Here is a 27894-nt window from a genome sequence, read left to right as displayed (position 1 = left end):
CTACAGTTTTCATGCACTTCTTTAATATATCAGTTTTTCATATTCACAACAAATACATTAAGCTCTTTCTTCTTATGATACAGCCTTAAATATTTTTACACTCATCCGTTTTTTTCTCAGAAGTCTGCCTATCAAAATGTCTCTTAGTTTCCGTGTCTTTATTTTGAACATTTTATAATTTGTTACATTGGTAGTCTCCATGCCTCCTAGCAAACTGACAGTATTTCCTTTGTACAACTATTTACAGGTGAAAAAAAACCATTAAGCTTTTCATGATAGTTCTCAATTGAAAGGAATCAATGGGTTTAAGGTGCAGGCAAGGAGAAGAGGGAGGGAATGTTCAAGAAGTAAGACGAAATTCAAGAACGGGAAGTCTTGGATGAGGAGGCGGAGCATTATGTGGAGAGCCTTAGTGATGGAGCTCAGTGTGTACACCTATTGATTCTATAAAGGTTCAGCAGACACATCTGTGGTGATATTATCATAGAAAGTAATGATCTCTACGGAAAATAAATACAGCACACTTCCTGTTGAAGAGGACAAAAGCCGTGTGTGAGGCCGACAGTTCATTTTTGACCTGGGAAACGGTAATTGCCAAGATCAAACGCTCTAGAACAAGCAAGTAAAGTTGAGCCTGTATTGTCAACATCTATTTCTGAGGTTAGGAATGAACTGTAAGACTATATGGACATTGACAGGAAGTCCTAGAAATGCTTGCTCGAAACTAAACTAAGTCAAATGTATTAATTATATCTACTCAAAGTCTCCCTCACAACCCAAACAAGCTCAAATCTTCTGAAAACTTCCGTAACATTTCAACTCATGTTTCTACATCGTTTCAGAGGTGTTACATGACTGGGTGATATGTAATACTTAATAAACTGCCTTCATTGCTTCTATATGTCAGTCAAACCCCAACGCAGGAGTCAAGTATAGGTCAACCAGCGTAACCATCAACATATCGGACACTCGTGAAATCTCTACCGTGTTCCCAGATCTCAGCAATAAACTTGACCACAATTATGACCAAAACTATAAACAAGAGTGGTGCAGGAATGAGTCTTCAAATCTGGAAATGAGTTAACATTTAAATACTTCTGGTTTCTCTCGTCTCGAAGTCAATGTTTTTTTTTTTTAATGAGTTTTTGGTTTGATGCCTGAAATATGGTCTGCGGTTAATACATTTTGTTCTGGCACATAAAATACATCAATAAACCCCAATGGTGAATGTCCAAAGCTTATTTGTGTCATAAAACAGCAGTTGCTAAAAGGTGACTTAAAGAGGCTAATAAACATCCTCATGACAAACGAGCAGTTTCCCTTTAGCTTAGCGGTGTTGACCAGGAGTCATATGACCATCATGTAGTCCCTTTATAGCCTGACATTGGTTATTTTTACTTCTGCCTGTTGTAACTTAACGCTTTAAAAAAAATTAAAAGTATTGAGAGAATGTGGAGATCCCCCAAAGAGCTATTTTCTTCAATTTTCCGCAATCCAATGGAAAAATCCCATTGATTATAGTCAAGGGATCCTTTTAGTCGGCCTGCAAAATGTGGTCACTGCACCACTCTGATAAGACTAAAGTCGAATAAACCTAGGATATTACTTTCAAACCTTTGTCCAACCCTTAACGCTCTGCAACCACCAGTATCTTCATAGTGACATCATGTCGGACCAAAGACCATCCAATAGCCATTTTAAATTAACTAACTTCCTTTCACCAGCATCATCAGGCTTAACGCAGATTTGTGTTTGGCTATTCATGCTTTTGTCTCCTGTCTTAACCCGGGTCGTATCCAGTCCAGAGATACTTGTTTGAGAAGTTTGAGAACACTAAGCTGCTCATCAAATTATTAATTGGCGGAATGTTAAAAATACAAACTGACTGGATGGTAGCTAATTTTCTTAGTAATTTTTGAAGTGTGGAACAAAAACAGGTGGCTGACATTTTGTTAATCACTACCTGGCCTAGTTTAAAATGCCATAAAACATGTCTTAGTGGTTTGTATTTTCAACATGCTTCTAAATTATTTAATGAGCTACACAGTAAAAATCATTGGAGGGAATAAGATTGTTCTGGGTCAAGGCTAGCACTTTCCTACTGCTTCCAGTCTTTGTGCTATGCTAGGCTAAATCTCTGCAGTCCTTTTTCTTTCCTGAACGCACAAAGAAGGGACAATAAATGTAAATAAATGTAATAAATGTCCATAAAAAGGGAGGCAACAAAACCGTTAATAACATGGCTGTGGATGGATGGCATGAAAAATATCCTCGATGAATGAGAAGTCCCCCAGTGCTTGGATAGATGATCTAGCCGTGTGCTCTACCTCCACAATTTATCAGAGCAGCAGTCTCCTTGTAGCTATGGCGACATACTCGGCTGCCGGAGGCTTTTTCTTTTAATATAAAGTCATAGATGACAACTGAGCCTTTTCAAGCAAAATAATTCACAGGTCAGCCCCTGCAGATGGCTCATGCATTGGACGTTTCGTTTTGGGTCATCAGCTCTGTATGTCACAATTTTTTCTTCGATAAAAACAAAATCAAAACGAAAAAAGGCAAGTCGCTCATTTGCTTCAATCCATCTCTACAAAGTGCAAGTACACGAGTCACAAAGACTAAAACAAGCGTCGAAAAGAAAGACTGATAGCTTCAAATAAAGCGAAAATAAATCCATAAAACATAAATAAGTAAATATCTGCAGGCCTGCCTGTACAGAAAAAGGCAAACATTGACGATAACAAAATAAAAATAACCTGTAACAACACCTACAACCCTTAACACACGCTGGAATGAAAGAGTACAGGTGCACGTGTGTAGAGAAAGTAAAAAGGTGTGATTCAAATCATATTTTTCTTCATGACTCTCCAGAGGATCACCAGTCCTTTCAGCAGGTTAGTCAGCAGCAGAAAGCAAGTAAGGTCCACATTTGAGTGCAATATTAAAGCCACATGAAAAAGAAACAATGACACTACATGCACTTGGTTTTACAAAAAAAAAAAATTGTGGAAAAAAACACGATAAGCAAAAAGGGAAAAGCGTAGCTGTAAAGATGCTGTGTAACAACTTACTGTACACACAGTGTAAACGCTGGGCACTAGCTCAGCTCAGACCAGGCTTGTCCAACATAATATAAACCCCTCTTGTGTAGCTTTCACCAAACACATCTGTATTTTTTTTTCCTCCTTTGCTTTCTCTTGGAAATCTGCGGGTAGAACCACTTCTGTCGCTTTCACGTGAAAACCTTTGAAAAGGAGCAGTGGCTCAATCTCACCTAAAAAGGCCAATTAACGTTACAATGCTGTAGCTTTCAGGACAAACAAATGAGCATTTTCCCTCCTGAAGAACAACTTCCGTCTACCAGAAATCTACAAATTTGAAATCTTTGAAGGAAAATGAACTGGTGTTGAATTTGTTCAAATGTGTATTTTGCAGAATTTAGTCTGCCCACAAATATAAAGAAAAGCCTGTGCTGCGTGACAGGAGGGATTTCTAAAATAGCTACCATTCCTTCAAAAAAAAAAAAAAAAAAAAGCTCAGCATTTCTGCTAGATAAAAATGTGAAAGAATTAAAAGATAAATCCATATTTCAAGTCAGATTCCTTCGCCTGCTGAGTTTCAGCTCGTCTCGGGATGTTTTAAGACCTGGCCTCAACACATCTCCACCGACGGACGGGAAGCCTCTTCTTCCGCCGGCACTCAAAGAGCAGTCCAGGAAATGATTGGACGAGGGGCGCCCTAAGCCTCGACTTCTCCTACCTCCCGTCACCACTTGCTGTTCCCTTCATCTTTCCCCCTCCAGCAGGCATCTGTGGAGTCTGCCGTCTTCTCCTCAGAACCGCACATCTTTGTGTTTTCCCTTTCTTTTCATGTGATTTTTGTTTTTTTCCCTAATTCAGTTTCGTCTGTCGCTGTGGCCGTTTGCCTGCTGGACAGCTTTTTTGTTTAAAAAAAAAAAAAAGGACTCCAGTGAGGCTTGCCTTCTCCAGGTTGACAGAGGAAGAAAAAAGCACATTCATTGAGACACATTTTTTCAGTTTTTTTTCGGTAATGAATGATTCCACCGCATGGACACGAGACTTTTTGAGAAGTGACGAGGGATGGACTGATGGGATCTGCAGCAATTACTTAAATGCCGAGAACTCCCCTGAAAAGTAACACAGAGAAGAGAAGATTAGTGAAACATTACAAAAGCAGCAGAACAACCCTATTATGCTCATTTTCAGGTTCATATTCGTTTTTTGTGCCTCTGCTGTGACATATTCACATGCTTTAATTTTCAAAAAGGTCTTTATTTTTCTCATACTGCCTGTGCTGAGGCACCTCTTTTCAAATTGATTCTGGTTTCAAGGGCCTACACGATAGAGAAGCTGTGATCAAAGCATAAATAAGTGTCAAGAAGTTAATCTACAGTTCTATTTCGTCCCTACTGACCGCCAGAGGCGGTGCTTTTAGCACTGGATATGTCCATCGTGCGCATGCGCAGTACGAGTACCAATATCAACAAAGTCACCTGTGACCCACGTGACACCGGCTATATCAGCCGGTGTCATCAGAGGATCTGTTCCTTTCATCTTCTCGCTGCGCGAGAGTACCGTGGCTGCATTCTTGCAGCCTACAGCGTTCAGGTTTGAACGTTTGATCTGAGGGATTTCTCTGCATACAGCTGGCCGCGGGGAGCTTCGCGACTGATAGTCGGAGCTACGGGTTGTTAACGCGTCCTCCAGGAGCTGTGGCCGGCGGTGCGCCGTGCAGAGCCTCGACGAACAGGTTCGTGTCAACTTGTGGTGATGGCTGTGTTCCCGCACCCTCTCCCAGCTAAGTTGTCCTGATTGCTGTCTTGTTATTGTCGGGCTACTTTCTGGTGACGACAGTGTTCTCGCCTCCTCTCCCATAAAGTTGCCCTTATGATGCTCTTTCGAAAGTTCTGCTTGTGGCGTTGTGCCCGAGCTATCTTTAGCATTTGAGTTCCCAGCTTTCGCTGCGTCTCTCATTTAAATGTATGGAAAGCCCACAGTGCCATAATTTGCCTGTTTTTTGTTAGGTGCAGAGAGTAAGGTAAGTTCTGGCCAGAGTTACTACTGTAACTACGGTCCTAGGCCATGCAACTACGGCATGGTTACTGCTGTAACCATGGCCTATGGTTCTTGCGGGCTGTTCTATTCCTTAGAAGCTAATTAGCTTCATTCTCAGCGACTGCAGTAGCGCTATATTGTTGTATTTACCACTCCTAGTGCTAGTCTCCTAGCACTAGGATGGGTAGATGCGGAGAACAATCTTCACTGTGTGTGCTGTGTGCTCCGCATGTGTTGCCATTCACCGGCCACGGTTACTTTTGCCATAGTTACTACTGTAGCTACGGTTCTAAGCCGTTTAAGTATTGGCCATAGTTACTACTGTAACTACGGGTCTACGCCTTGTAAATACTGGCCATAGTTACTACTGTAACTACGGTTCTAAGCCGCGTAAGTACTGGCCATAGTTACTACTGTAACTACGGTTCTAAGCCGCGTAAGTACTGGCCATAGTTACTACTGTAACTACGGTTCTAAGCCGCGTAGGTACTGGCCATGGTTACTACTGTAACTACGGTTCTACGCCGTGTAAATACTGGCCATAGTTACTACTGTAACTACGGGTCTAAGCCGTGTAAGTACTGGCCATAGTTACTACTGTAACTACGGTTCTAAGCCGTGCAAGTACTGTCCATAGTTACTACTGTAACTACGGTTCTAGGCCGTGTAGGCTGGCCATGGTTACTACTGTAACTACAGCTCTGTGCTGTTCTCTTCTTTGGAAGCTAGTTATCTGGTCTTAAACATTGTGTTTTTTGACTTGATTTCGCTTGATTGTTAGCAGCAGCCGCTTGACTAACACCTTGCATGGACCGTTTAGCTTCATTATTTAACTCAGCTGGTGAAGGCAGTGCTCTCGCTCCCGCTCCCGGTAACGTTGCCCTGTAACGTATCACTCTGGCTATTAGCAGCGGCCACTTGGCTAACATCTGGCGTGTTCGGCGTGCTGCTTGATTCTTAGCAGCAGCTGCCTGGCTAAGCTGCCCTGTTAAGCTTCTTCGTTTAATCTAGCCAGGTGTAGGCAGTGCTCTCGCTCCCGCTCCCTCTGCTAGTAGCGTGGGTGTAGGTCATTCACATCCCCCTCTGTGTTCGGCGAGTAGGAGCAGTGCTCTACTCTTTCCGTTCAGCAGGTAGCCGGTGAAGGCTGTGTTACCGCACCCGCTCCTGGTTACGCTACATCTGGCATTTGTCTCTGACTCAACCAGTGAAGGCAGTGTTCTCGCCCCCGCTCCTGGTAGACGTGTACTTGATTCTAGCAGCAGCCGCCCGGCTAAGCTGTCCTGTTGAACTTCTTTATTTAATCCAGCTAGGTGAAGGCAGTGCTCTCGCTCCCGCTCCCTCTGCTGGTAGCTCCGTGCTTCGTTTACTCGGCTAGGTGAAGGCAGTGCTCTCGCTCCCCGCTCCCTCTGCTAGTAGCCTTGCACTTTCATTTACTCAGCTAGGTGAAGGCAGTGCTCTCGCTCCCCGCTCCCTCTGCTAGTAACGTGGGTGTAGGACATTACACCCCTCTCGTGTTCGGCGAGTAGGAGCATGGCTCTACTCTTTCCGTTCAGCAGGTAACTGGTGAAGGCTGTGTTCTCGCACCCCGCTCCCGGTTACGCTGCATCTGGCATTCGTCTCAAACTTAACCAGTGAAGGCAGTGCTCTCGCCCCCGCTCCTGGTAGACGCTAAAACTGCCTTGTTCGTTAATCCAGCTAGGTGAAGGCAGTGCTCTCGCTCCCGCTCCCTCTGCTGGTAACGTGGGTGTAGTTACATCCCTCTTTGTATTCGGCGAGTAGGAGCATTGCTCTACTCTTTCGGTTCAGCAGGTAGCTGGTGAAGGCGGTGTTCCCGCACCCGCTCCCGGTTACGCTGCATCTGGCATTCGTCTCGAACTTAACCAGTGAAGGCAGTGTTCTCGCCCCCGCTCCTGGTAGACGCTAGACTGCCTTGTTTATTAATCCAGCTAGGCGAAGGCAGCGCTCTCGCCCTCTGCCGGTAACGTGGGTGTAATTACATCCCTCTTTCTGTTCGGCGAGTAGCAGCACCGCTCTACTCTTTCCGTTAAACAGGTAGCTGGTGCAGGCTGTGTTCCCGCACCCGCTCCCGGCTACGCTGCATCTGGCTACCCACAGAATGGCTCATTCATGTGGGCTGTCCCCTAAGGTGGATCGGTTAGCTGCCATCATGGAGCAGACAAAGCCGCTCCTGTTGGCCCTTCAGCCAGGGGCCGGTGTGGGGGCTACTAGCTTGCCGCCTGGCCCGCCTTCGGTTGCCACACCTCTGCTTGAGGATGCTATGTCGCTAGCGGCTCCGGCTGAACCTCTTCTTGAAAAGGGGGGGGCGGGGCCCCGCTCACCCCCGAAGAGGCTCCCCACTCCTCTGCTCAGAGCTCTTTGCAGTGCACGGAGGACGGCTCCATGGCGGCCATTATTCGTGCGGCCCTGGTACGCTTGCAGCTTCAGGTTCCGCAGGCCGACCCAGGCTAGCGCCTTCTTCAGGCATAACCCTGCCCCCTTTCATTCCCACTGTTCCTCCTTTAGAGTACCTGAGGGAGCTCCATGCATACTAGAGACACACCAGGGCCCTCTCCCACTCTGCTGCCATGCAAGATCCGGCGAGGGTGGGGCTGGGTCGCTTGCCATCCATTGAGCCTGCCATCGCCTCCCCGATTCTGGCCCCGGATGCCAGGCGCCCTTGGCCTCAGTGCAGGGTCACAAACGAGCTGCTCTGTAAGGCCTACGACACAGCGGTACGGGAACTCCCTCTTCCATCTGATACTGGCTGTCTCTACCTCTCTGCAGCAGGCTCCGGCTGAGCCTTCTTTGCTGGGCCTCAGTGATGCATCACTGCAAGCCTTTGCCCTAATGCTAGGGAATTAGGACGAGTCATGTCCTTTTGGTGCAGACTCATCGCCAGGTTTGGCCTGCTTAGTCACCACTGTCGGAGACATGTCCTCCGTAGTGTGCCAGTCGAGTCAGGGGAGCTGTTTGGGGCAGCTGCCCTGTAGGCATTGGAGCGTGCTGCCCAAGCTAGGCAGACCAGGCAGCAGCTCTCGGGTCTTTATAGGCCTGTGCCCACTCCCAGCAGGCCCAGGGGCCCCTCTAGCAGCCGCACTCAGCCACCAGCTTACAGTGGTGGTCTGCATAGGTCCCAGCGGCCCACTCATCCGTTGTGCCCCCGGCTGCCGGCCTTCTAGGCGGCCTCGTGCTTCAGAGCCTTACCGGCCTCCCCCCAGCAGCAGCTCAGCTACTGGGCTGTCTGTACTTCCGGCCATTGGGTGGTTTTCACCTTAACCCAGGGGTACGAACCGCAGTTCCGGCCCCTAGCCTTCGGCCGGGCCAAAATGACAGTCGTCAGGCAATCGAGCCAGTAGCCCCTCTGCTTAGCCCAGGGGGTTCTACTCTGCGTACTTTCTCGTGGCCAAGAAAGTCGGCGGATTTCACCTGCTCTTGGACCTCAGAGGAATCGACAGATTCCTGGAGGTGCTGCCATTCCATATGCTGACCGCAGCACATGCACAGGGGGAGTGGTTCGCAACCGTGGACTTTAGGGATGCCTACTTCCTCGCGGGCCGGGCAAGAGGGTGCCTGATATTCAGTTCCTCCGGCCCTTGGGCAGACTGACGGCTGCCTCAGCCGTTGGGCCCTTAGGCCCGCTGTCGTTGTGCCCCATGCAGATGTGGCTGATCAGCCTTCTCTTGGATGCCAAGTGGCACAGGCACAGGAAAGTCAGAGCGTTGCAGCGTTGTCTCCACTCTCTGTCACGCTGGAGGGGCAGGGTCTATCTCCTGATTGGCGTGCCCATGGGCGCCATCCCATCCCGCCAGGAGACCGTCACCATAGGTGCATGTCTCTTAGGGTGGGGTGCAGTGCGGCAGGGCAGGACCGCTCAGGGTCAGTGGTCTGCCCAGGAGTGTGCACGCCATGTCAACGTACTAGAGCTTCGGGCTGTGCAGCTTGCACTCACGTACTTTCTACCCCAACTGAGGGGCAAGAATATGCATGTTCCTTGGGACAGCAGGTACACTGTTGCCCAGACGGCAGTCCCTTCTAGAGAGTGGACGTTCTCACTCCACTCTGAATTTATGTGGCTGCTATTTCTGCCCGACATGTTCGGGTCGACGGCGCCACGGCGGGGTGCCTCAGGTCGGTGTCCCTCTTCCTGAAGAGGGGCTTTACGGCAGCGTCCCCCTAGCACCCCGAGGGCTCCGGCTTGGGACCTGCCCCTGCTGCCGGATGCCCTATCATCTCCTCCCTTCGAGCCCCTGGCTTTGGTGGCTGCCCACGAAGGCAGCATTTCTGCTTGCCATGGCCTCAGGGAGGCAAGTCGGGGAGTTACATGTCATCTCCATAAACGATACATGCCCGAGGTGGGACTCTCAGGTGTTGCCCTTGGCATTCCTGCCCAGGGTGCTTCCACAAACCCACTTCAATCAGCCTGCCCAGCTGGCACGCTTTGACATTCGGGAGAACGGCACGTCGAAGTTGCTGTGCCCTGTGGGTGCCCAAAGGGCGAATATCGAGGCTACTGCCTGTATACGGCAGTCGGAGCAACTCTTGTTTTTGCCATAGCGGCACTAAAGGAGGTGTGCCCTCTACCAGTGGCTGCCCCACTGGGTCGTCGATACCATCTCACATACCTACGGGGCCAGTGGCCGCCCCCTGCCATCTGGGCTGAGATACCACTGCAAGGAGCATCTCAACATCTTGGGCTGCCCCGAGAGGGGCGCCCCTGGAGACCATCTGCGCCGCGGCGTCGCGGGCGTCTTCTGGCACATTCTCCAGTTATCGGGTTAATGTCGCCACTCCCCATTCTTTGGGCGTGGTCCTTTTGCCGAGCTCCGCTGCTTCCAGTAGTGAGCCAGGGCTTGGATTCTTCATGACATGGTTGGTATAAGTCATCCAGTGCTAAAAGCACCGCCTCTGGCGGTCAGTAGGGACGAAATAGAACGATAGTTACGGCTGTAACTACGGTTCTATGAGTCCCGGATGACCGCCAGAGTTTCCTGTCACTCAGAACTCTTGTGTGCTCGCGAGAAGATTCTGGGAACAGATCCTCTGATGACACCGGCTGATATAGCCGGTGTCACGTGGGTCACAGGTGACTTTGTTGATATTGGTACTCGTACTGCGCATGCGCACGATGGACATATCCAGTGCTAAAAGCACCGCCTCTGGCGGTCATCCGGGACTCATAGAACCGTAGTTACAGCCGTAACTATCGTTTTATCTCCTCTGTTTCGGTTATTGCATTTGGACCACAATCACTTCAACTCTTTACTTTATATTTAGAAGCTTCTTGTTTTACATTTAAAGCCTTACAGCAGCTTAAAGGACATAACCCTGAGGTTTGTGATGTACTTTGAATCTGAGTTTCTCTTCCTGTAGCTCAAAGAGTTAAATAAATGGCAAAGCAGAAGCAAGTGCTATTCATTTATTAGATACAAATTACTAGGAGAAAAATAAAACCAACATTGACATTGATGGGAAAGGAAAACATGAGGAAAAACGTTTTAACTATAAAAAATATGCAAATATTTACACCACAAATATCTGCTTCGAGAAGCTAGGATTTATTGCTGGACTCTTTTCTTTAAAGTGGACCTATCATGCTATATTTGAATAATATAGTGTAGGACCATACTTTTTCTTTTTCAAAATACCAAACAGATCATGCATTTTAGCCATGCCTCATTTTGCTCAATTTGACAATTTCTAGCTCTGTTTTAGCAAGGGCAGATTCAGTGAGAACAGCACCACCTACAGGCCTGGCATATGTACTACAGCGTCTCCAGCGCTTTCGAACGGCAATGGCCGTCTCCTCCTGATTGGTGGAGTTGGCCCAATAGCCGTAGCGCCACTGTCCTGACGTCAGGACAGTGTTCAAATCTGGATCAGTTTTTATCAGATCCGTTGCAGCCCCTTTTTTAGAGATTTGGGTATGGAGGAAAATAGAGAGGGTTGTGTTTTCTGACACTTGTCGAGTTCCATGGAACACCGGGGATACATATTCATGTATAAAAGTGCATTTTGCATGATAGGTCCCCTTTAAATAAGAGTCAAATCTGATAACATTTACAATTGATTCAGAAAAGTCTTCCTACATTTAAGTAGTTTAGTTCTAAATCAACTTAACGATAAGTAATCCATTTACCCATACATCAGACTAATCCCAGTTATTCAGTGGTTTAGACTTTAGAGTACAAGTGAATGCACTGAATCACTGAAGCTGGTGTGCGAGTGTGTGTGAGCTCACCATAGCCGACGGCCTGGATGGGGGTTTTGGGGGAGGCGCAGGCGTACAAGCTGAAGTCCTCCGTCTGGAAGCCGGCCCGGTTTAGCGAAGGCTCTGAGGCGCTGCGGTGGATTTTGGGTAATGAACGTGCGAGCAGCTCGATGGACGCCAAGGTCTGAAAGAACACACATTTAAGAGACCGTCAGTACTACTGAACCACTAACGTTTAAGAGTGATGTGTTCGGAGCACGCTGCTCTTATCCTCTTGTGGACCTCTGAGGCCATCTGCTGGTAAAGACTATAATGTAAATCAAAATCAGTTTTAAACATTTTCAGCACAAAATGACCGTAATCTAGCAAATGAACCTAATGAAACATAGAAGCAGTTATTCGTGTCCCACCTGAGGGAAGAGAGGTCGCTCCTCTCTCTTCTTCTTCAGGCAGTCAGCCATCAGTCTCTTCATGGCTTTTGGACAGTTGCTGCGCACCTTGCTGAGGTCAGGGGACAGGTAACCTCGACCCACCATGAATATGATCTACAGGAAGAGAAGATATCAGTCATTATAATATTTTATTTGAATTGTAAACTGGGGTGTTGGTAGTAATGTAAGCAGGGAGTTACTAAGTTGCATTCTGACTAAAATATATAAACTGTACAAATGTGTTAGTGTCTGTGTGAAATGTCCTCGGACCTGGTCTCTGTTGTTGATGTTGGAATAGGGCAGTGCTCCGGACATGAGCTCGTACAGCACAACGCCGAAAGCGTAAACGTCCGACTGGAAGCTGTAGGGATTCTTGTCCTGCAGCCGGATCACCTCTGGAGCCTGAGAGAGAGCACAGGTTGGTTTTATAACAAAAGATCCAACAGTTAAAACTTAGTCAAGGGTCGATGGTAGAGTTCGGACACTGACCATCCACAGAATGGAGCCGGACAGCTGTTCAAACTGGTGGGAGCCACTCCAACGGGACTTGACTGTAGCCAGACCAAAGTCCCCAATCTTCACCGTCAGATCCTCGTGGAGGAAAATATCTGGGAGGAGAGGAGGTTAAGGACACACACCCTTCTTCTACTTTAAGCTCTTGAAAGTGTAAGACTTCCTTGAAATGCCAAAGTCCCCAAAAATTCAATGTGGTGATTAGCACAAGTTGTTCGGCAGCAGAGTGCAGTGACTATATGAGAAATATACCGTTACACTCCCTTGTTTTTTGGTCTTTTATTCTACAAACATTTGCTCTTGTAGCATGAGTAGAAATGCAATCCAGAATCCAAACCAGATGTCCAAAACCTTACAGTGGAATGCTACAATGCTATTTCTATGAACTGTTCCCATACGGTGTTCTCCTGGTCTTATCGCTCGATATGATTGGCCACCGCTGAGCTGCGTTTCTCGACAAGTTAGACTTTTAGATTTTTCTGGCAGCCCCAATGCTCTTCCCTGACTGAAATTCTTGGGAGGACTGGAGTTTTAGATCACCTGGCGTAAAATGTTTGTATCACTCCTTGTCCAAAACCCAACTTATAACCTCCATTTGTTTTTTTTATTTGGACAGACAGACCTCTGCCTGAAGACAAATGAGGGAAAGGATACTGTTGCTCTTCAGATCTCTGTGGATGATTGATTTGGCGTGCAGGTAACTGAGGAGAAAAAGGGGAAAAAGGGTTATTAGAGCGACTACACACATGGTTCAATCTGAATGCTTTGGTATTTTCTTCGAGGGGAACTCACTCCATGCCCTGAGCGGTCTGCCGGGCGATGTCGATCAGCTTGATCATCTCGAACTTGGTCTCGATGATGTGCAGGTGGTGGTACAGACTGGAGCCTTCGCACCACTGGGCCACGATGGCCAGCTGAGGCTTGGTGGTGTAGCCCATGAACAGCAGGATGTTCACATGACGTGTTTTCCTGGAGCAAACACACGAAGTGGGTGAAAATACAGAACCGCTGCACTTTCTAATATCTTTATCCTTTAGGGTGATAAAATACGTAATGTAATATTAAATTAAAGAACAGTATAAAAGGCTGCACATATGGCGCGATTCAAGCACACTCTAAAGTAGTTCCACTTTTGGGGTCCCCATGTGATGAGGAACAACCAATCAAAGCCGACAAATATCATAACTACCGTAAAGATCAGTCCTCTGCAAAAAGTTGATTTCTTTTTTGTGCGGGTGTATTGTTAGCCAGATATTTTCATCTATATTCATTTTATAAGCACCTCTGCTGTTATCCTTAAAGGTAGGGTAGGTAAGAATGGAGAAACCAGCTTGAGTAAGCTAGAATTTGAAAGACATTTTTTTTATAATCTGCCCCTTCCTTCAGACTTCCTTACAGAGCCCCTCCTCCAACACACACGAACATGACCAATGAGGGCACGAGATAAGTTTGTGCACGAGATGGAAGGCTGACAGGCAGGTAAGCCATCCAATTATCTGCCGAGGGCCGGGGCAGATAATTGGACTTACTTTTTACAGCGCGACGGCTTCCACAGATGAAATATTTGTATATATGTATTGTCAAAGCATTTAATGTATTCATTACTATCGGGAGCATTCCATGGAATATAACAAAAAGTGTTTCTGAAGTGAATTACCTACCCCACCTTTAATGTCCTGTGATCTCGTGTCAACCACACAGAGCAGAACAAAGCAGAGCCACAAACACTGCTGTCAACATTTTAATACAACTTTTTTTAAAACTACGCCTGGAAGAAGATGGTGCGCTTAGACTTTAAGGGTCGCTTAGCAATGTTTGGCGCAACCTGCCTCGGACGATATGCCTCTTGTCTTTGAGAAGGTAAAATAAACTTTATGTGTCCCCTAAAGTAAACGGATATACTGAGGGTCGGGGGCAGAAGTTACCTCAGGACTCCCACTTCATTCTTGAAGGCCTGAAGCTGTTGTGGTGTGGGTGCGGTGACGTTCAACATCTTCACTGCCACGTCACCTGAGAGGAGACAGGGAAAACGGCAGTCCAAACAATAAGTTGTTTAAAAAGATGTTTAACAAACACTACAATGTTAGAAGTTGTTACTGACTGCCTGGACCTACTAAAAATGTAAAACCACTTTAAAATGTATTTTTACACATATTTAAACCTCCAATTAATAAAAAACCTAGTCACGTTTTAAAAGGCTTCATGGGAATCATCATTTTTTTTTACACGCATTTCATACTGGTACAGTTGTGGAAAAAAATAAACGTTGGTCTTATATTCAGACCAGTAAAAGCTAGTGACAAAGTGTTGCATTAAACATGCTATTTTTATCAATTCTAAAGGATTTAAATCAACATTTGTCAACCAAAATCCATTTAGACTCAAACCAAAAATGTATTTCTTATTATTTTCTAACCCTGAAGACATAACTCACATATAGTATAGTTTATATTTTCCAAAGCTCAGTTAGTATGTTTTCTGCAAACGTAAATAATAATAATAATAATAATAATAATAAAAGGAAGAAACAACAGACAACTTTTAGTGAGTACTTGACGGTGTATGTTTGATTGACTAATAATAAACTACATTTGTTTTATAATGGTAATGTAGATTTTTTTCTTTTCTTATTACAACAGAGTGAGTTGATGACTAGAAGACGTGTGTGATTCAATGCTACTGATTTAAGAGAGTATATAGCTTTGGTCTTACCATGCCACTTTCCCTTGTAGACGGTTCCAAAGGAGCCGGAGCCTATCCTCTGCCCCAGAGTGATCTGACCCTCGGGGATCTCCCAGTCGTCGCTGGAGTCCCTCCTCCCCAGAGTTTTCTGTTCCACAGGGCACTCAGTCAGCACACACACACAACCAACGGTATTAAACCCTCACTATCCTCCACAGCTCCTCACCATTTTATTGCGGTCCTCGGACGACGACGACGACTTGCGCTCCCTCTGTTGGCACGGCGACTTCTGTGCAATCTTGACATTGGTCAGAGAGCCGGGTAAAGAGGCGGGGGGCGTGGCCGACAGCCCTGCGGTGGAGCCTGGAGGGGGATCGGGGAGAAGAAGAAGGGAAAAATAAAAGAACAGAGGTAAGGTGGGTCGGTTAAAAGGGAGGATAAAGGAACAGAGCAAGGGCAAGTGGGGATTGAGGCTTCTGTATCTCTGTGTGTGTGTGTGTGTGTGTGTGTGTGTGTGTGTGTGTGTGTGTGTGTGGGGATGTGTGTGTGTGTGTGTGGACACATGCAGAGGAGACGTTGGGGGGTGCTTGGTTGAATGGCAGTTAATGGTTTTGCAAAGCACAGGATTTTATGATTTTGATTAAAGAGGAGCCCGATTTTAAACTGTATTTTAAATTAAATGTTCAAACACAAATGATAAACTATTTACAATAAGACCAAAAGGCCTCAGTTAGCATAGAACACAAACAAATGATTATCATTTATTTCAAATGATATGCTCAGTTCTAATCTCAGTATTAATGCAACATTTGATCATTTAGAGAAAGGACGTTTTCACCTCTATTCATTAATTTAGCTGGCTACTTGTCAATTGTTGGACGAAAATGTACTAAGCTGTAGTTGACCGACACTGATTTGTTGAGATCGAGAACAACCAAAAAGCAGAATTAATTTAACTTGATCCCAACTTGATTTTAGTATCTACTAAAAACAATAGTAAGTTCATTCAAGTACAACAGCCTACATAGAAAATGTACAGGTATGAACAGCTGTCAAATAAATGATAGGTACATGCATGTAATGTACTGTAAAGTAATAAGAATGATAGCTCATGGTAAAGCTAACTTTGAGCTAGTCAAGAGTTAATTAAGGCTTGTTGCCTTAAATAATGTTTAAGCCATGTAATTTAAATTATTTTGTGCAATATGAAATTGTTTCAAGAATTCACGCCCATGAAAGTTAGACACCATCTGTGACTTTTCTGCAGTCTCCAGCTACTTTAACAGCAAAAGAACGATGTAAGAAATAGAGCCCCATTTTAGGATGACACCATTATTTAGTAAAATGGACACTGTCAGGAGTTTTCATTAAAACTATGTCTTCAGCAGAATGTAGATTCACTTGAGATAAGCATAGGAATATTATTTTAGGTTAACTTACCCTTTAAATAACTGATTATCAAAGACTATTTTGATGCATTTTGAATGAAGCATGAATTTGTACTAGTGTGCTGTCATTAAACAGAGCTAAATAATTAGTGATTGATTATTCGATTAACATGACTTGATCAAGGGAGCATTTCACCAGTGAAGCCACCATCCACTAAAGAGTGTGTGATCAGAGTGGCTGTGAGATATCTGTGTAACCTGTCAGGTGTGTAGAGAGAGGACATAAAGGGGGAAAAGAGAGATAGAGGCGGGGCACAAACAGTGGATGGGGTTGGTGTGTAGGGAGTTGGAAGGTAGGGGTATGGGGGGCGGAGGAGGGTGGAGGACACGGTAACACACAGAGGCCTAACTACCTCGGAAAACAGGCTCGGGCTCAAAATCAAACACTATGTCATTGGGGTAGGAGTATAGGAGGGGGCTTGAGGTCCGTGTTCGGTGCTTCCTCAAGCAGCGGGCGGGGTAGGTCGGGGGGGCTGCAGGGCAAAGAGAAACAGACAGACCATCACTGCTACTTACCCTGCCCCTCTCACCTCTCACTAACAACTAACCATGGTTACATCTAAGGCACATGTGTCAAACTCAAGGCCCGGGGGCCAAATCAGGCCCTTGGTGGATTTAAGTTCGGCCCGCAGGATAATTTCTAATTTCGCCGGTATATTGCACGCACACCTTCACTCAATCCTGAGGATTTCCTCCGCTCAGAGCCTGACCCCAAACATTGATGAACTTGCACCCAAGATGAGATGCCAAGTATCTGGGATGAGCTAGCATCACAGAGCAGCAAACTGAGTTTCAATGGATGTTTCCTTCTGCACTTTTTTTCTTGCAACAACAGGGCATGTTTGTTTTTTTCTTTGAGGGAAATTGTTTTTTTGAAGCTGTTGTTGGCCTGTGGAAAAATGTAATCATAAGAAATGACTCCGGAAAAGCTGCAGATAGAGCCATAAGAAATGAATGCAACTGATTATTTAATGTTGTTTTTATAGGCAATCATTTAAGCTTTGTTAGTTCCAGGTTTAATATCTGCAATAAGTTCATTTCAATAAGTTTTGCAATAAACATTGAACCAGTCCGGCCCTCGACTAGTACCCATTTTTAAATGTTGGCCCACTGTGTATTTGAGTTTGACACCCCTGATCTAAGGGATGGAACGTCCTCACACCACACTATACTTTTACTTAGACTATTATTTTTATAATATTTTTTTTAATATATATTTAAATATTGTTTTATTTATTTAATAATTACATTTTGTAATTATTTTTATTCTATTTATTCATTTTTTTCTCCATGCCTTTCTTAATTTTGCTTAGTGGGTTAAAGGTGGGGTAGGTAATTTTGGAGAAACCGGCTCAAGTGCGCTAGAATTTGAAAATACACAACCGGAGAAAATCTGCCACTTCCTTACAGAGCCCCTCCTCCAACACACATGAACGCGCACATGACCAATGAGGGCACGAGATAAGTTTGTGCACAGATGGAAGGCTGACAGGCAGGTAGGCCATCCAGTTATTTTAGCCGGGCCGGCTCAGATGATTGGTCGTGCTTTTTACAGTACTACGGCTTCCACAGATGACATTTTTTTTATGGATTTTTTGTCAAAGCACTTAAGATATTCATTGCTATCGGGATGTTAAGAGCATTCCATGGAATATAACAAAAAGTGTATCTCGAGCCGGTTTCTCAAACTTACCTACCCCACCTTTAACCGTGTAAAGCTTATTTTTATTATTATAAAAAATGTTTGAGCCTTTTTTACTTCCTTGAATTCCTTTCAATCTTATACATCATGTAAATATGGTACATGTATGCTATCCTTAATGTGAGATGAGAATAATCCTATGTGTTTGATTCAGTGCTGGAGTCAGGATGTGGTTAGCCTAGCTTGGCTTAAATACCGACAGCTGATACATTTGACTTTAAGATATATGTCAAAAATGTTTTGTCAATGTTTGGGATAAAGCTTCTATTTGTTTTCTTTCCTGAGGTAGGATGACAAGAATCTTATTGAGGTTTGTTTAGTACAAAGCTTGAGTCAGGATGTGAATAGCCTAGCTTAACATAAAGACTGGCTACTTCTACATTTTACTTAAAGATATATGTAAAACACTTAATTGTCAACGTTTTGGAAACAGGAAATAGTCCTTTTTGTTTTCTTTCCTGAAGTGAGATGAGAAGGATCTTATGTCTGCGTTGTTGTTGTTGAGAACATGTGGTTAGCCTAGCTTAGCATAAAGACTGGAGGCAGGGGAAACAGCTAGCCTGGCTCTGTCTAAATTCAGGAAACAGACTTCTAAGATCACTCAATTCCACCTTTTATCTTTTTTGTTTAATCCGTACACAAACTGAACATTCAAAACTCATTTGTAGCTTCCCCCACCAACTAACATGTTTAAAATGGTTGTTAGATGTAGTCAGCTTTGCAATGAAAAGCGATACAATATTTCAGATGCTGATTGATCTAGCAGACAACTAATGCGTTGGCTGGTGATGTCAAATGTTGCTTGTCTAATCATTGTTTACACAATCAGTAACGTGCATTAATGAACAAATTGCAAGTTATCTGTTAGAAGGATATCTTCAAATATTTCTGGTACTAAGTGACTTCTAGTACTAAGTGACGATATGTATAATAACCTTAGTTAGTACCTTAGATAGTTGGACTACTGCATTTACTTAAACAAATTGTTAAATGAAATCTGTGTGCCACAGTTGTATGCCATTATAGATATTTCAATGTGGATTCATATTTAGATTGAAACATTTCTAGGATCTTTTGTATTATTGAATACCACATTTCGAGGATTATACAACCGAGGCAGAGACTATTTTCAAGGACTTTTAAGTACCGTTTCTGAACGACAAATATCAATCATTTTTACATCCCAAAGAATACAACCTGCTATTGATTTATAGATAAACAATTTATTTCCCTGAACCTTTCATTTAGTTTAACAATTTATCAGCTATGTAAATTCCTCCCTTGTATCAGGAGCTCAAAGTAAGACTACAAAAATAATAAGGAGGTCTGCTGAAACCCTGACCCACAGATCTGAGTAAACATGTGTGCCCTCCAGCTACCGCTCTCACTGACCGATAACTAAAACAGAACAGACACAAATTATTGGGTCTGAACTTCACACACGCGCAAACACACACACACACACACACACACACAAAAGACCAAGAGCACGCAGACGCGGGATGGTGGGAAAAAAGGCACAGAAGTCTCCTACTGTGATCCTTACCTCCATCCGACCTTGGCAAGCACTGATCTCGAATCAGGTCCTGAAAAAAAGAAGGGAAAATGAATAACAACATTTACTGTACTGCATTGTTGTCTCTTGAACTATTATCACAGGAAATGTAGCAGCTTGAGGTGTGTTTTCAGAATAAATGCAAGTACTAGATGTGTGTTCAAACTGAATGTGAATTGATCTAAAACCGACTTCACATGGACATTCCCAATTTGAATGGGCCAAAATGTATTACAAGTTTTTTTTATTCTTCTACTTTAAGAACTTCCATCTAGCTCGTGTTAAAACGAGTGTGACACAACACAAAGTAGGGCTATCAATTTCTAAAAGCTACTGTTGACAGTTCTGCTGTTTAAGCCATGTCATACCTGACCTTTACCTCACCTACCTCTATTAAGCTTACCATTGATCAAAATATGCTAAATTGGCTGTGAATGGAAAGGATGTATGGTTCAATAATTAAAAGTTGAACAGTTGTGACTTCCTTCTGACTGAAAGAGAGAAAGGGGGAGACCACCGGATGCAGAGAGGGAGGAGGAAGAAGACTATAAAGAAGGATGGAGAAGAAGGAACGAGGCTTTTTTCAAGCCCTGGGCCCCGGGCCTGGGCTTGGGCTCTTTTAGACCGTGCTTTGACATTTGACTTGTGAACCTGTTGCTATTGTATTTTGACTTGGTGTCTTTATTATTTTTTAAGGATTCTTTTAATCCTCAATTTTTGTTAAAACCTTAATAAAACCGGTTTGTACTTTGTACACTTCGACCCAAACTCCTGGTCACTCTCTCGTGGTTTCTGAAGGTATCTGCTTGGTCTAAAGGCCCCGACACACCAGGCCGAAATCGGCCGTTTTCGTTAGTCGGACGACGAAGCGTGCCCTGTCGCCCAAACTCAATTTGGTGTGTCCCGCACCGTCGGCCGTGACACGCCTTATTTGGCCTTTCATGGCCGACGCACGGCCGATTCATCATGTTGAATCGGCCGTGCGTCGGCCACAGGCAGTCGGACAAAGAAATCACTCTGATTGGCTGTTCAGCTAGCGAATCAGTGCATGAGAAGCGAAACGGTTGCTTGAGAATGTTTTCCACAAGCAACACTCCAATGGCTGATAGCTCCAGTACTGCACGAAACATGTTTTCGATGGACGAGAATGAAAATGGAACGCACACGCTATTTGTTTGTTTATATCAGTCTGTTGTTCTTCTCTGTCTTCCGGTTGTTGCCTCTTTTGAATGACGAATACACACTACCGCCGCCTGCTGGTAAGGAGAGTTATTGCCACTCACGCATGCGCAGTTCGTACGTGCTCGGCTGAAGTCTTTGCGGTGTGTTCCAGTGCGACACATGGCCAATACGCAGGAGAACACGGTGACGCAACAGTCGGCGTCGGCGAGTTCTCTGGTGACTGCTTGGTGTGTCAGGGCCTTTAGAGTGAGGTAAGAACACCCTTCCTTGGAAAAGGCTGACATTAGTTGATAATTTGGATTTAAATTGTTCAAGGGGAATAGAAACTCTGCTAAGGTTAAACTATAGTTTCACATTGGTTACTGTGGTTGAGGTGGTTTTGATGAATGTTGAAATATGACATATGCTCTGCTGATGTGGTAATATCACTGCTGTGATATTGAATATTTGACTCTGGCTGGTGATGTCACTGCTGTGACATTAATGTTTGACTCTGGCTGTGTTTGATATTACATTTGCATTGTTTTGATTGATATATTTGGGGATCAAGAGAGGGTGGTGTGAGGGACTGTGGGTTCTGAAGCTGCCCTAATTACCAGGGAGTCTCCCATTAACAGAGGGATTCTCCTCCAGGGGCAGTTTTGATACTGATCTGGGGTTCTACCAGCCCACCAACACCTACTACACCATACACACCGTTTTGTTATCCTGGCGGTCGGAGACCGACGCTTTAGTGCCTGAAATAAGTGATACGACGGGCAGCGTGGTGTTAGAGGCCACGTTGTAAACGCCCCCCTAAGCAGATTACGTTGATCTTGCGTGTAGATTCTGCGGGGTTTTGAAGTCCTAAAAAGATTGGACGGCTGTTCACCGGAGCCTTATCAGCACCGGAGTTCGGTATCGGAGACGGCCTAGGTATTAACATCGGTTGTATCGAAGCTAGATTCCTTTTCACTACATTTCCCATTTTGCACAATAAACCACATTTTTATTTATTGACTGCTTTTGGAAAGACGCTGCTTTGGAGAAGAAAATATTCTGTTTTCACTGGCATCACCTTTAAAGAACCGGTGACACAAGTAAGAGATTTTTTGAGGATTATCTGGTTGTTGTTGTTGTTGTTGTGATGAATATGTGTGAACGCAGTCACTTGCCAAAAGTATCAGAAATAACAGCTGCTAAAATATAATGGAAAGCTGGGGGCTAGATAGTATAAGTGCAGCTTTGAGTTGGCTAGCTCAATTCATAGTAAATGGTTGAGAAGAGTTGAATTGGGAGCAGACTCACGTCGATGTTGACAGGCTCGATGGTGTTGATGTGGACGTTGGGGGCTGAGGACGAGCGGTCCCGCTGGCCAAACTGGTTGCGGTGGTCCTCCTCGCTGGGCCGTAAACTGGGAGGGATGGGTATGGACTTGGACGGGGACACAGTGGAGTGGCATATCGACCTGGAAAAAAATAATGTTGTTGAAATGCTGCAGTAGCACATGCAGTAGCACCAGGAGAATGACTGGTGTGGAGGTGGAGGACTCACCCGGTGGAGTCAGATGGGGGAAGTGACGGACAGGCCTCAGACACGGGGGTGGTGCCCTCGGAGCAGACGTCCTCCTGGGTGAACGGATGATGCTCGAAGAACTTGGACACTAGCAACAAGCTGCGGAACACACATCAGGGGAGAGACTTTTATTTTGTACGTCTTTGGATAAACACCCATCACAAGCCAGCGTCTTTACATGCAGTGAAGATATTTTTAGGAAGTGTCATTGTGTCCCTGGGCAAGACACTTCACCCCAAATTGCTCCTGTGGGGATTGTCCACAGTACTGAACGTATGTAAGTCGCTTTGGATAAAAGCATCTAACAAATGACATGTAATGTAATGAAGTGAAAAAACTTGGTATTTTTAACAATTCCTTAATACTGACAGACCTGTCACTTAATAACAAGATCGTAGTATTGTTTGGCGACGCTGAATAAATGTGAAATGTTGTGCCATTTTTGCGGTTTATTTTGAAAATTCAATGGTCTGCCTTGTCGAGATATCAATTAGGTAAAAAATGAGTTAGTTTCATTGAGCGGGTGGCATCATGTATGGCAGCCCCTGTCTCTGTATGAATGTGTGTGAATGCTGAGTTGTATATGTAAAGCGCTTTGAGGGATCGCAATGCTGGAAAACCACATTATAAATGCTGTCATTTTCCTGTTTAACCTGAGCTAATATATAGACAATCAAAATGTTTGGGCCGACAGTGGCCTGAAGCACTACATTGTCCATCAAGTTTGATCTCAATCTGGTTGCTGCCTCATGCCCGCCCACCCCCCCCGTGTGTGGGACTTACTCTAGTTGGTCGTAGTTGACACACATGAGGGGGACCTCAGTGCTGCACCGCTGGTGGAACTTATAGCCACAGGTCTGACAGCGGAAACCCTGGAACAGCAGCTTTCTACAGAAGTCACAGAAGGCCAGCGTGAAGAAGGTCTTCCTGACCTGTCAATCAAACACAGAATCAGAATCAGCACAGAGTAATACGGATTAGATTATTCAGTAGATAATATTGGAGTCGTGATCTGACATTTTTTCCAACAGTACTTACAAAGTTGTGTGTGGTGAGCGGCACATTCTCCAACACTTCTACATGTAACTCCTCTCCTGTCAGCCAGGAGATGTCTGTGTCCCAGCCAATGGGCTTGTTCTCTCTGAAACAGGAAGTGGAGATATGAGGGGGAAGGTCTGCACCTCACACGGCAGCGTATTGAAATTTACGCAAACATAACCATGACGGTTTCTAGCAGAAGACAGGTTGACCTCAGCAGCCCTTGTAGTTATAACACAAGACACATTTCCTTATTTCCATTGATATCAGAGTCTAAATATAATAATTGCTGGGGAAATATGTTTGTCTGCAAGTTAAGGTATGGTACATGTTTGCTTTTTTGTCAACCAATCTCCAAAAAAAGCCTTTTGAAGCCTGCTGCTGCTGTGTCTATATGTTTTGGGTATATTTCTGACACTGGCCAAAAGAAAAGGAAGTATAACGGACATGATCCAAATCTATTCAAGAACGTTTATATAGTAGTAAATTATGTTATATTTAGAAAGACCAATTTATAGAGTAGTCATCGAAAACGGCAACCATTCCAGGGTGACAGTTTTAAATAGATTATGAGTTAGCTGCACACTTACCCGTCCTGTACCCTGTAGACCGCACAGCACTCTGGGATGAGGCCTCGCATCATCAGAGCTTTCTTCAGCGAGTCTCTCACAGTCATCCCACAGCGGGCCGGCACCTGAACACAACACAACAGAACTCACTGAATTGACATGGTAGAGCAAAGGAGGAGCCAAACACACCAAGTCTAAAACTTTGACTGCAAAGGTGGCGTGAAAATGTTTCTTCTTCCATTTATACTGGTAGCAGCCTGCCAAATCTCACTTATTTAGCCTTAATCACAAACCTGCAAAGAGACAAAAACCTTAGACAATAAAACTAATGTTGGAATATGCAGGGCTACTCAGCTCCAAAACTCCAGCATATATACTCCTTGACCCAGTGAACCTATACTTTACAGATGTTAACTTTGATTTCTCTAGCCTGAACAACATCAATAATAAAATGATTCCCCCAAAAACACCTGGGCTGTGCTCAGTACAAAATGACTTTCTTATTCATATTTGTGTATTAAACACAACAGGACATCAGTATAGGAGACACACACGGCCAAAGCTAGCCATGAATGTCTTTAAAAATGGTTAGAGAGGAATACATTTGGTAAACGGGGATTAGCATCTATTTGTGTCTTTACATCACCAAAAAGAAAATAAATAATGTAAAAAAGAACAAAAGGATCAGCTATATAATTTTCTGTTTTCAGAGGTCTTTGTTCAAGATAGATTAAGACCATTTAAACCAACACTAACTTATATTCAAATTAAAAATAAATGTTGTTTTGGGTTCAAATAATCTTGCACAATACTAATTTTTCAAATCCACATACGAAATCCGACGTACCACTGTTCTCTGTTTGTTGGGCAGGAAGACCCTGACGATGGGCTTCTGGGGGGAGCGGGGGTTTGCTCTGCTGGCGTCGAAGGGGGTCTGCAGGACAGCCAAGGTGTTGGGGGCCGAGGGATAGGCCTGAGCCCCCCCTGTGACCCCACAACCTCCCATGGTGACCTCCAGAAGGGATGGCATGGGTTCAGGAGAGCAGGATAAGTCTGTGCCGTTGCCCATGGCCTCCAACAGCTGCTGCTCCCTCTGCTGTAGGGCGTCCAGTTTACTGGTGTACTCCTCATAGGCCTGACAGAGACCACACACCACAGATTGAACAACCTCCATACCTGAAGTGACACTTACAAGATGTACTGCATTCATTAACTCGTCTTACCTCGAGATATATGGAAGGAGGATTGTGTTCACCCCCAAACTTGTCCAGAAGGGCCTCTAAGTGTTCTTGTGTCAACTTTATCATCTGTTTGATATTCCAGATCTGTGAGGAAAGAGACCAAACAATGTTTAGAAAATTCATATCCTTCAGTAACTGTTCAAATTATGTGTGACCTTATGCCAAAGCAGACACTTCTGTACATCATTTGAAATAGTCACTGTGTCACATTGGACAGTAGTAAATTATTGCAATGACGTGGCCGAAATCAATGGCAAACTAGACGTTGTACCTGGACCAATAAGAGCTTTCACAACTTGAGTCCAACAGGTGAACAGGAAGTACACGTTGATGACCGGTGAGATCCTTTATGGACCGATCCATCTACCCAATGTATTGTTTTTTTAATTTAGCACACAGAACATATCTCTTGACACATTTTACATAAAGCAGGTCCAGAGCATACTCTATAATATGACCCACAATAGGACCTGCTAAATGAAACAAGAGAGGAAGCTGAGGTAGCTCCGCAGATAGCTGTTAGCTGTTAGCCGTTAGCGTGACAGTTTTATCTCATACATGACACTGTTTGTTTGTTTGATTTGATGGCTGGAAAAACAGATTGGCTATCTAGACTTTACTAAATATGGGAATCAAAAGTCAGAGGCATGCAATTCAAAGTAATCAGAGAACTATGAACTGGTTTTAGTTTTTTATGCTTTCCATATGAGCAAGAACAATGACGTAAAGCCATATATTACAAGTAAATATAAGACCCATTTTTCGAAAGCCATATTTTTTGGGACTTTCTGACACTTTAGAGTCATCATGAAAGCAGTAGCTTTTGGCGAGAAACTTGAATAATTGCTGTTGTTTGAAAGGATACGTTTTACTGTAAACTAAATAGATAAAAGAGGGAATCTGATTAGTAAATTGGTCACATTCTAGTAAAAAAATTGTCATCTTTTCTGATCTGCTCCTGCCCTGTTAAATAATTGTTGTTATTAATTAAGAAAATATATATATTGTTAAGTTCAGAACTTCCTAGAGTTTAGTTTCGAGGACTATAGGAAAATAGCTTTCAATATTCAGTGTAATAGAAGTTTTGGCAGTTTTGGTTATGTCAAAGAGCCATGCAATGTGTATGTCAACAAAACTGTGGCTCTGTAGGGGTTTTGTTAAGTCAGAGAAAGAAAAAAACCTGATGATGACATAATGCTGTAATCAGAGTTACCTCAGGTTAGATCACACAAGTTTGAGAAACTGGGGGTGCTAAAGAAAATGTAGCTATTTACCAGGCAGGAAAAATTGGGTTATTGGTTGCGTTTTGTGCAGCGTGTTTGCATGTGCTTGCTTGGGGAGTATCACTTGAGTTCCATTTAAATGTGTATGTGCAGCATTTGTATTCAATGTTTAGACTATGCCACAGTCAGACATATTTAAACGAATTACAGCTGATGTGATTTTTAGGACCGTTAAAATGGGGCCACATAAGTAAGCTCACAGATTCAGATTGACTGTGTTTCGATACTGCATTTCCTTCTGTTTTTATTTATTTTAGGACATCTGACATTACGTTATTTAAGATATCATTATATACAAACTTTTGCAAATGATGCTAAATGTGACTGTTAGTATTCTGCTAATGTGATGTCGGTCATGGTCCATCAGTGAGGCCTCTGACCTGCTGACTGGAGACAGATATCAGGCTAGGCTACATGGTCACTGTGTATCAAATGATGAGGTCACAGCCTGACTGGTGGTTCCGTCTGTGCGTGCGTGCGTGCGTGCGTGTGTGTGTGTGTGTATGTATGTATACCTGGGGGCGGTGATTGTAAAGCCTGTAATATAAATAAAAGTAGCATGTGTAGCTAAATTACACCTAGAAAAAAAAACACAAGCACGACTTGAGGTAGCCTCCTCCACCACCTCCTCCTCCTCCCCCTCCATCATCATCATCCTCATCATTATCACCATCATCACCACCACCACATTGAGGTAAAGGACCTCAGAGGATTTGTGATGCAAACTTTGGCCGCATTAGAATCCAATAAAAAGGCATTAGTAGCAGTGTAATTGCGTGTCTTTATTGCGTCAATAGCGGTGTGTGTGTGTGCTGTGTTGGCGCACCAGGCTACAGCTGCAGTGAGCCTGGAAGACGGAGCCAGGAGCGAGTGGAATAAAGCAGGCCCGAAAAAAACACAGGCTCCGCCGAATGAAACCTCCTGCTCACATTAATATGTCGCATTTTCTCGGAAGCTGTGAAAGCATAGTGCTCAAATTAGTGGTTCATATGTCGCACATCGTTTTCCCCCCTGCACTGCATCCCCCACGAGCCATGTTACAGCCGGTGTTTCCTGAAGATTTACATCCAATTACCTCCGCTCGGAGCCCGTGCCCCATTCCCCAGCTTAGAGCCGCTACCCCGCCGCTGGAGCGCTTACCTCCTCATCCTGCGGACCTCCGGGGATCCCCTCCGTACAGGAGGAGGCCAGGCCGGCACCCAGCTCCTCCAGGCCCGGCTCCCTGCCCGGCTCCGCGGAGTCTCCGTTAAAGACGGGCGGTGGGGACTCGGCGCTGCTCAACGCCGCCATTTTAAACTGCGAGGAACTGAGTGGAAAATAATAGAGGGAAACGCAGGCTGGTGCTGAGGACAGGAGGGGGAGACAGAGAGACAGGAGGGGGAGACAGAGCACAGGACGGGACTTCGAGCCTCT

The 27894-nt window shown here is 44.6% G+C and overlaps 1 protein-coding gene across 2 annotated transcripts; it reads right to left on the bottom strand.

The window, feature by feature from the left end:
• Position 1: 1 nt before the first annotated feature.
• braf (B-Raf proto-oncogene, serine/threonine kinase) lies at positions 2-27824 on the bottom strand. 2 transcript variants are annotated; one of them, XM_034131364.1, is made up of 20 exons: positions 27622-27824; positions 25181-25282; positions 24805-25092; positions 23979-24082; positions 23389-23491; positions 23134-23282; positions 22330-22449; positions 22084-22243; positions 19606-19645; positions 16711-16830; positions 15136-15272; positions 14940-15057; positions 14153-14237; positions 13020-13196; positions 12882-12928; positions 12204-12322; positions 11985-12116; positions 11694-11828; positions 11314-11467; positions 2-4147 (listed from the first exon to the last, which is right to left on the bottom strand). In XM_034131364.1, exons 1-20 carry the CDS (start codon positions 27769-27771, stop codon positions 4125-4127), a joined length of 2463 nt encoding a protein of 820 aa, XP_033987255.1. In that variant the 5' UTR covers positions 27772-27824; the 3' UTR covers positions 2-4124. The 2 variants fall into 2 exon arrangements, with proteins under 2 accessions (XP_033987255.1, XP_033987256.1); XM_034131365.1 differs by lacking the exon at positions 16711-16830.
• Between the last annotated feature and the right edge of the window lie 70 nt (positions 27825-27894).

Source organism: Trematomus bernacchii, unplaced genomic scaffold, assembly GCF_902827165.1.
Source record: "Trematomus bernacchii unplaced genomic scaffold, fTreBer1.1, whole genome shotgun sequence".
Lineage (NCBI taxonomy): Eukaryota > Metazoa > Chordata > Actinopteri > Perciformes > Nototheniidae > Trematomus > Trematomus bernacchii.
Note: the sequence above shows the minus strand (reverse complement) of the source record. Positions and strands in the feature narration are given on the sequence as shown.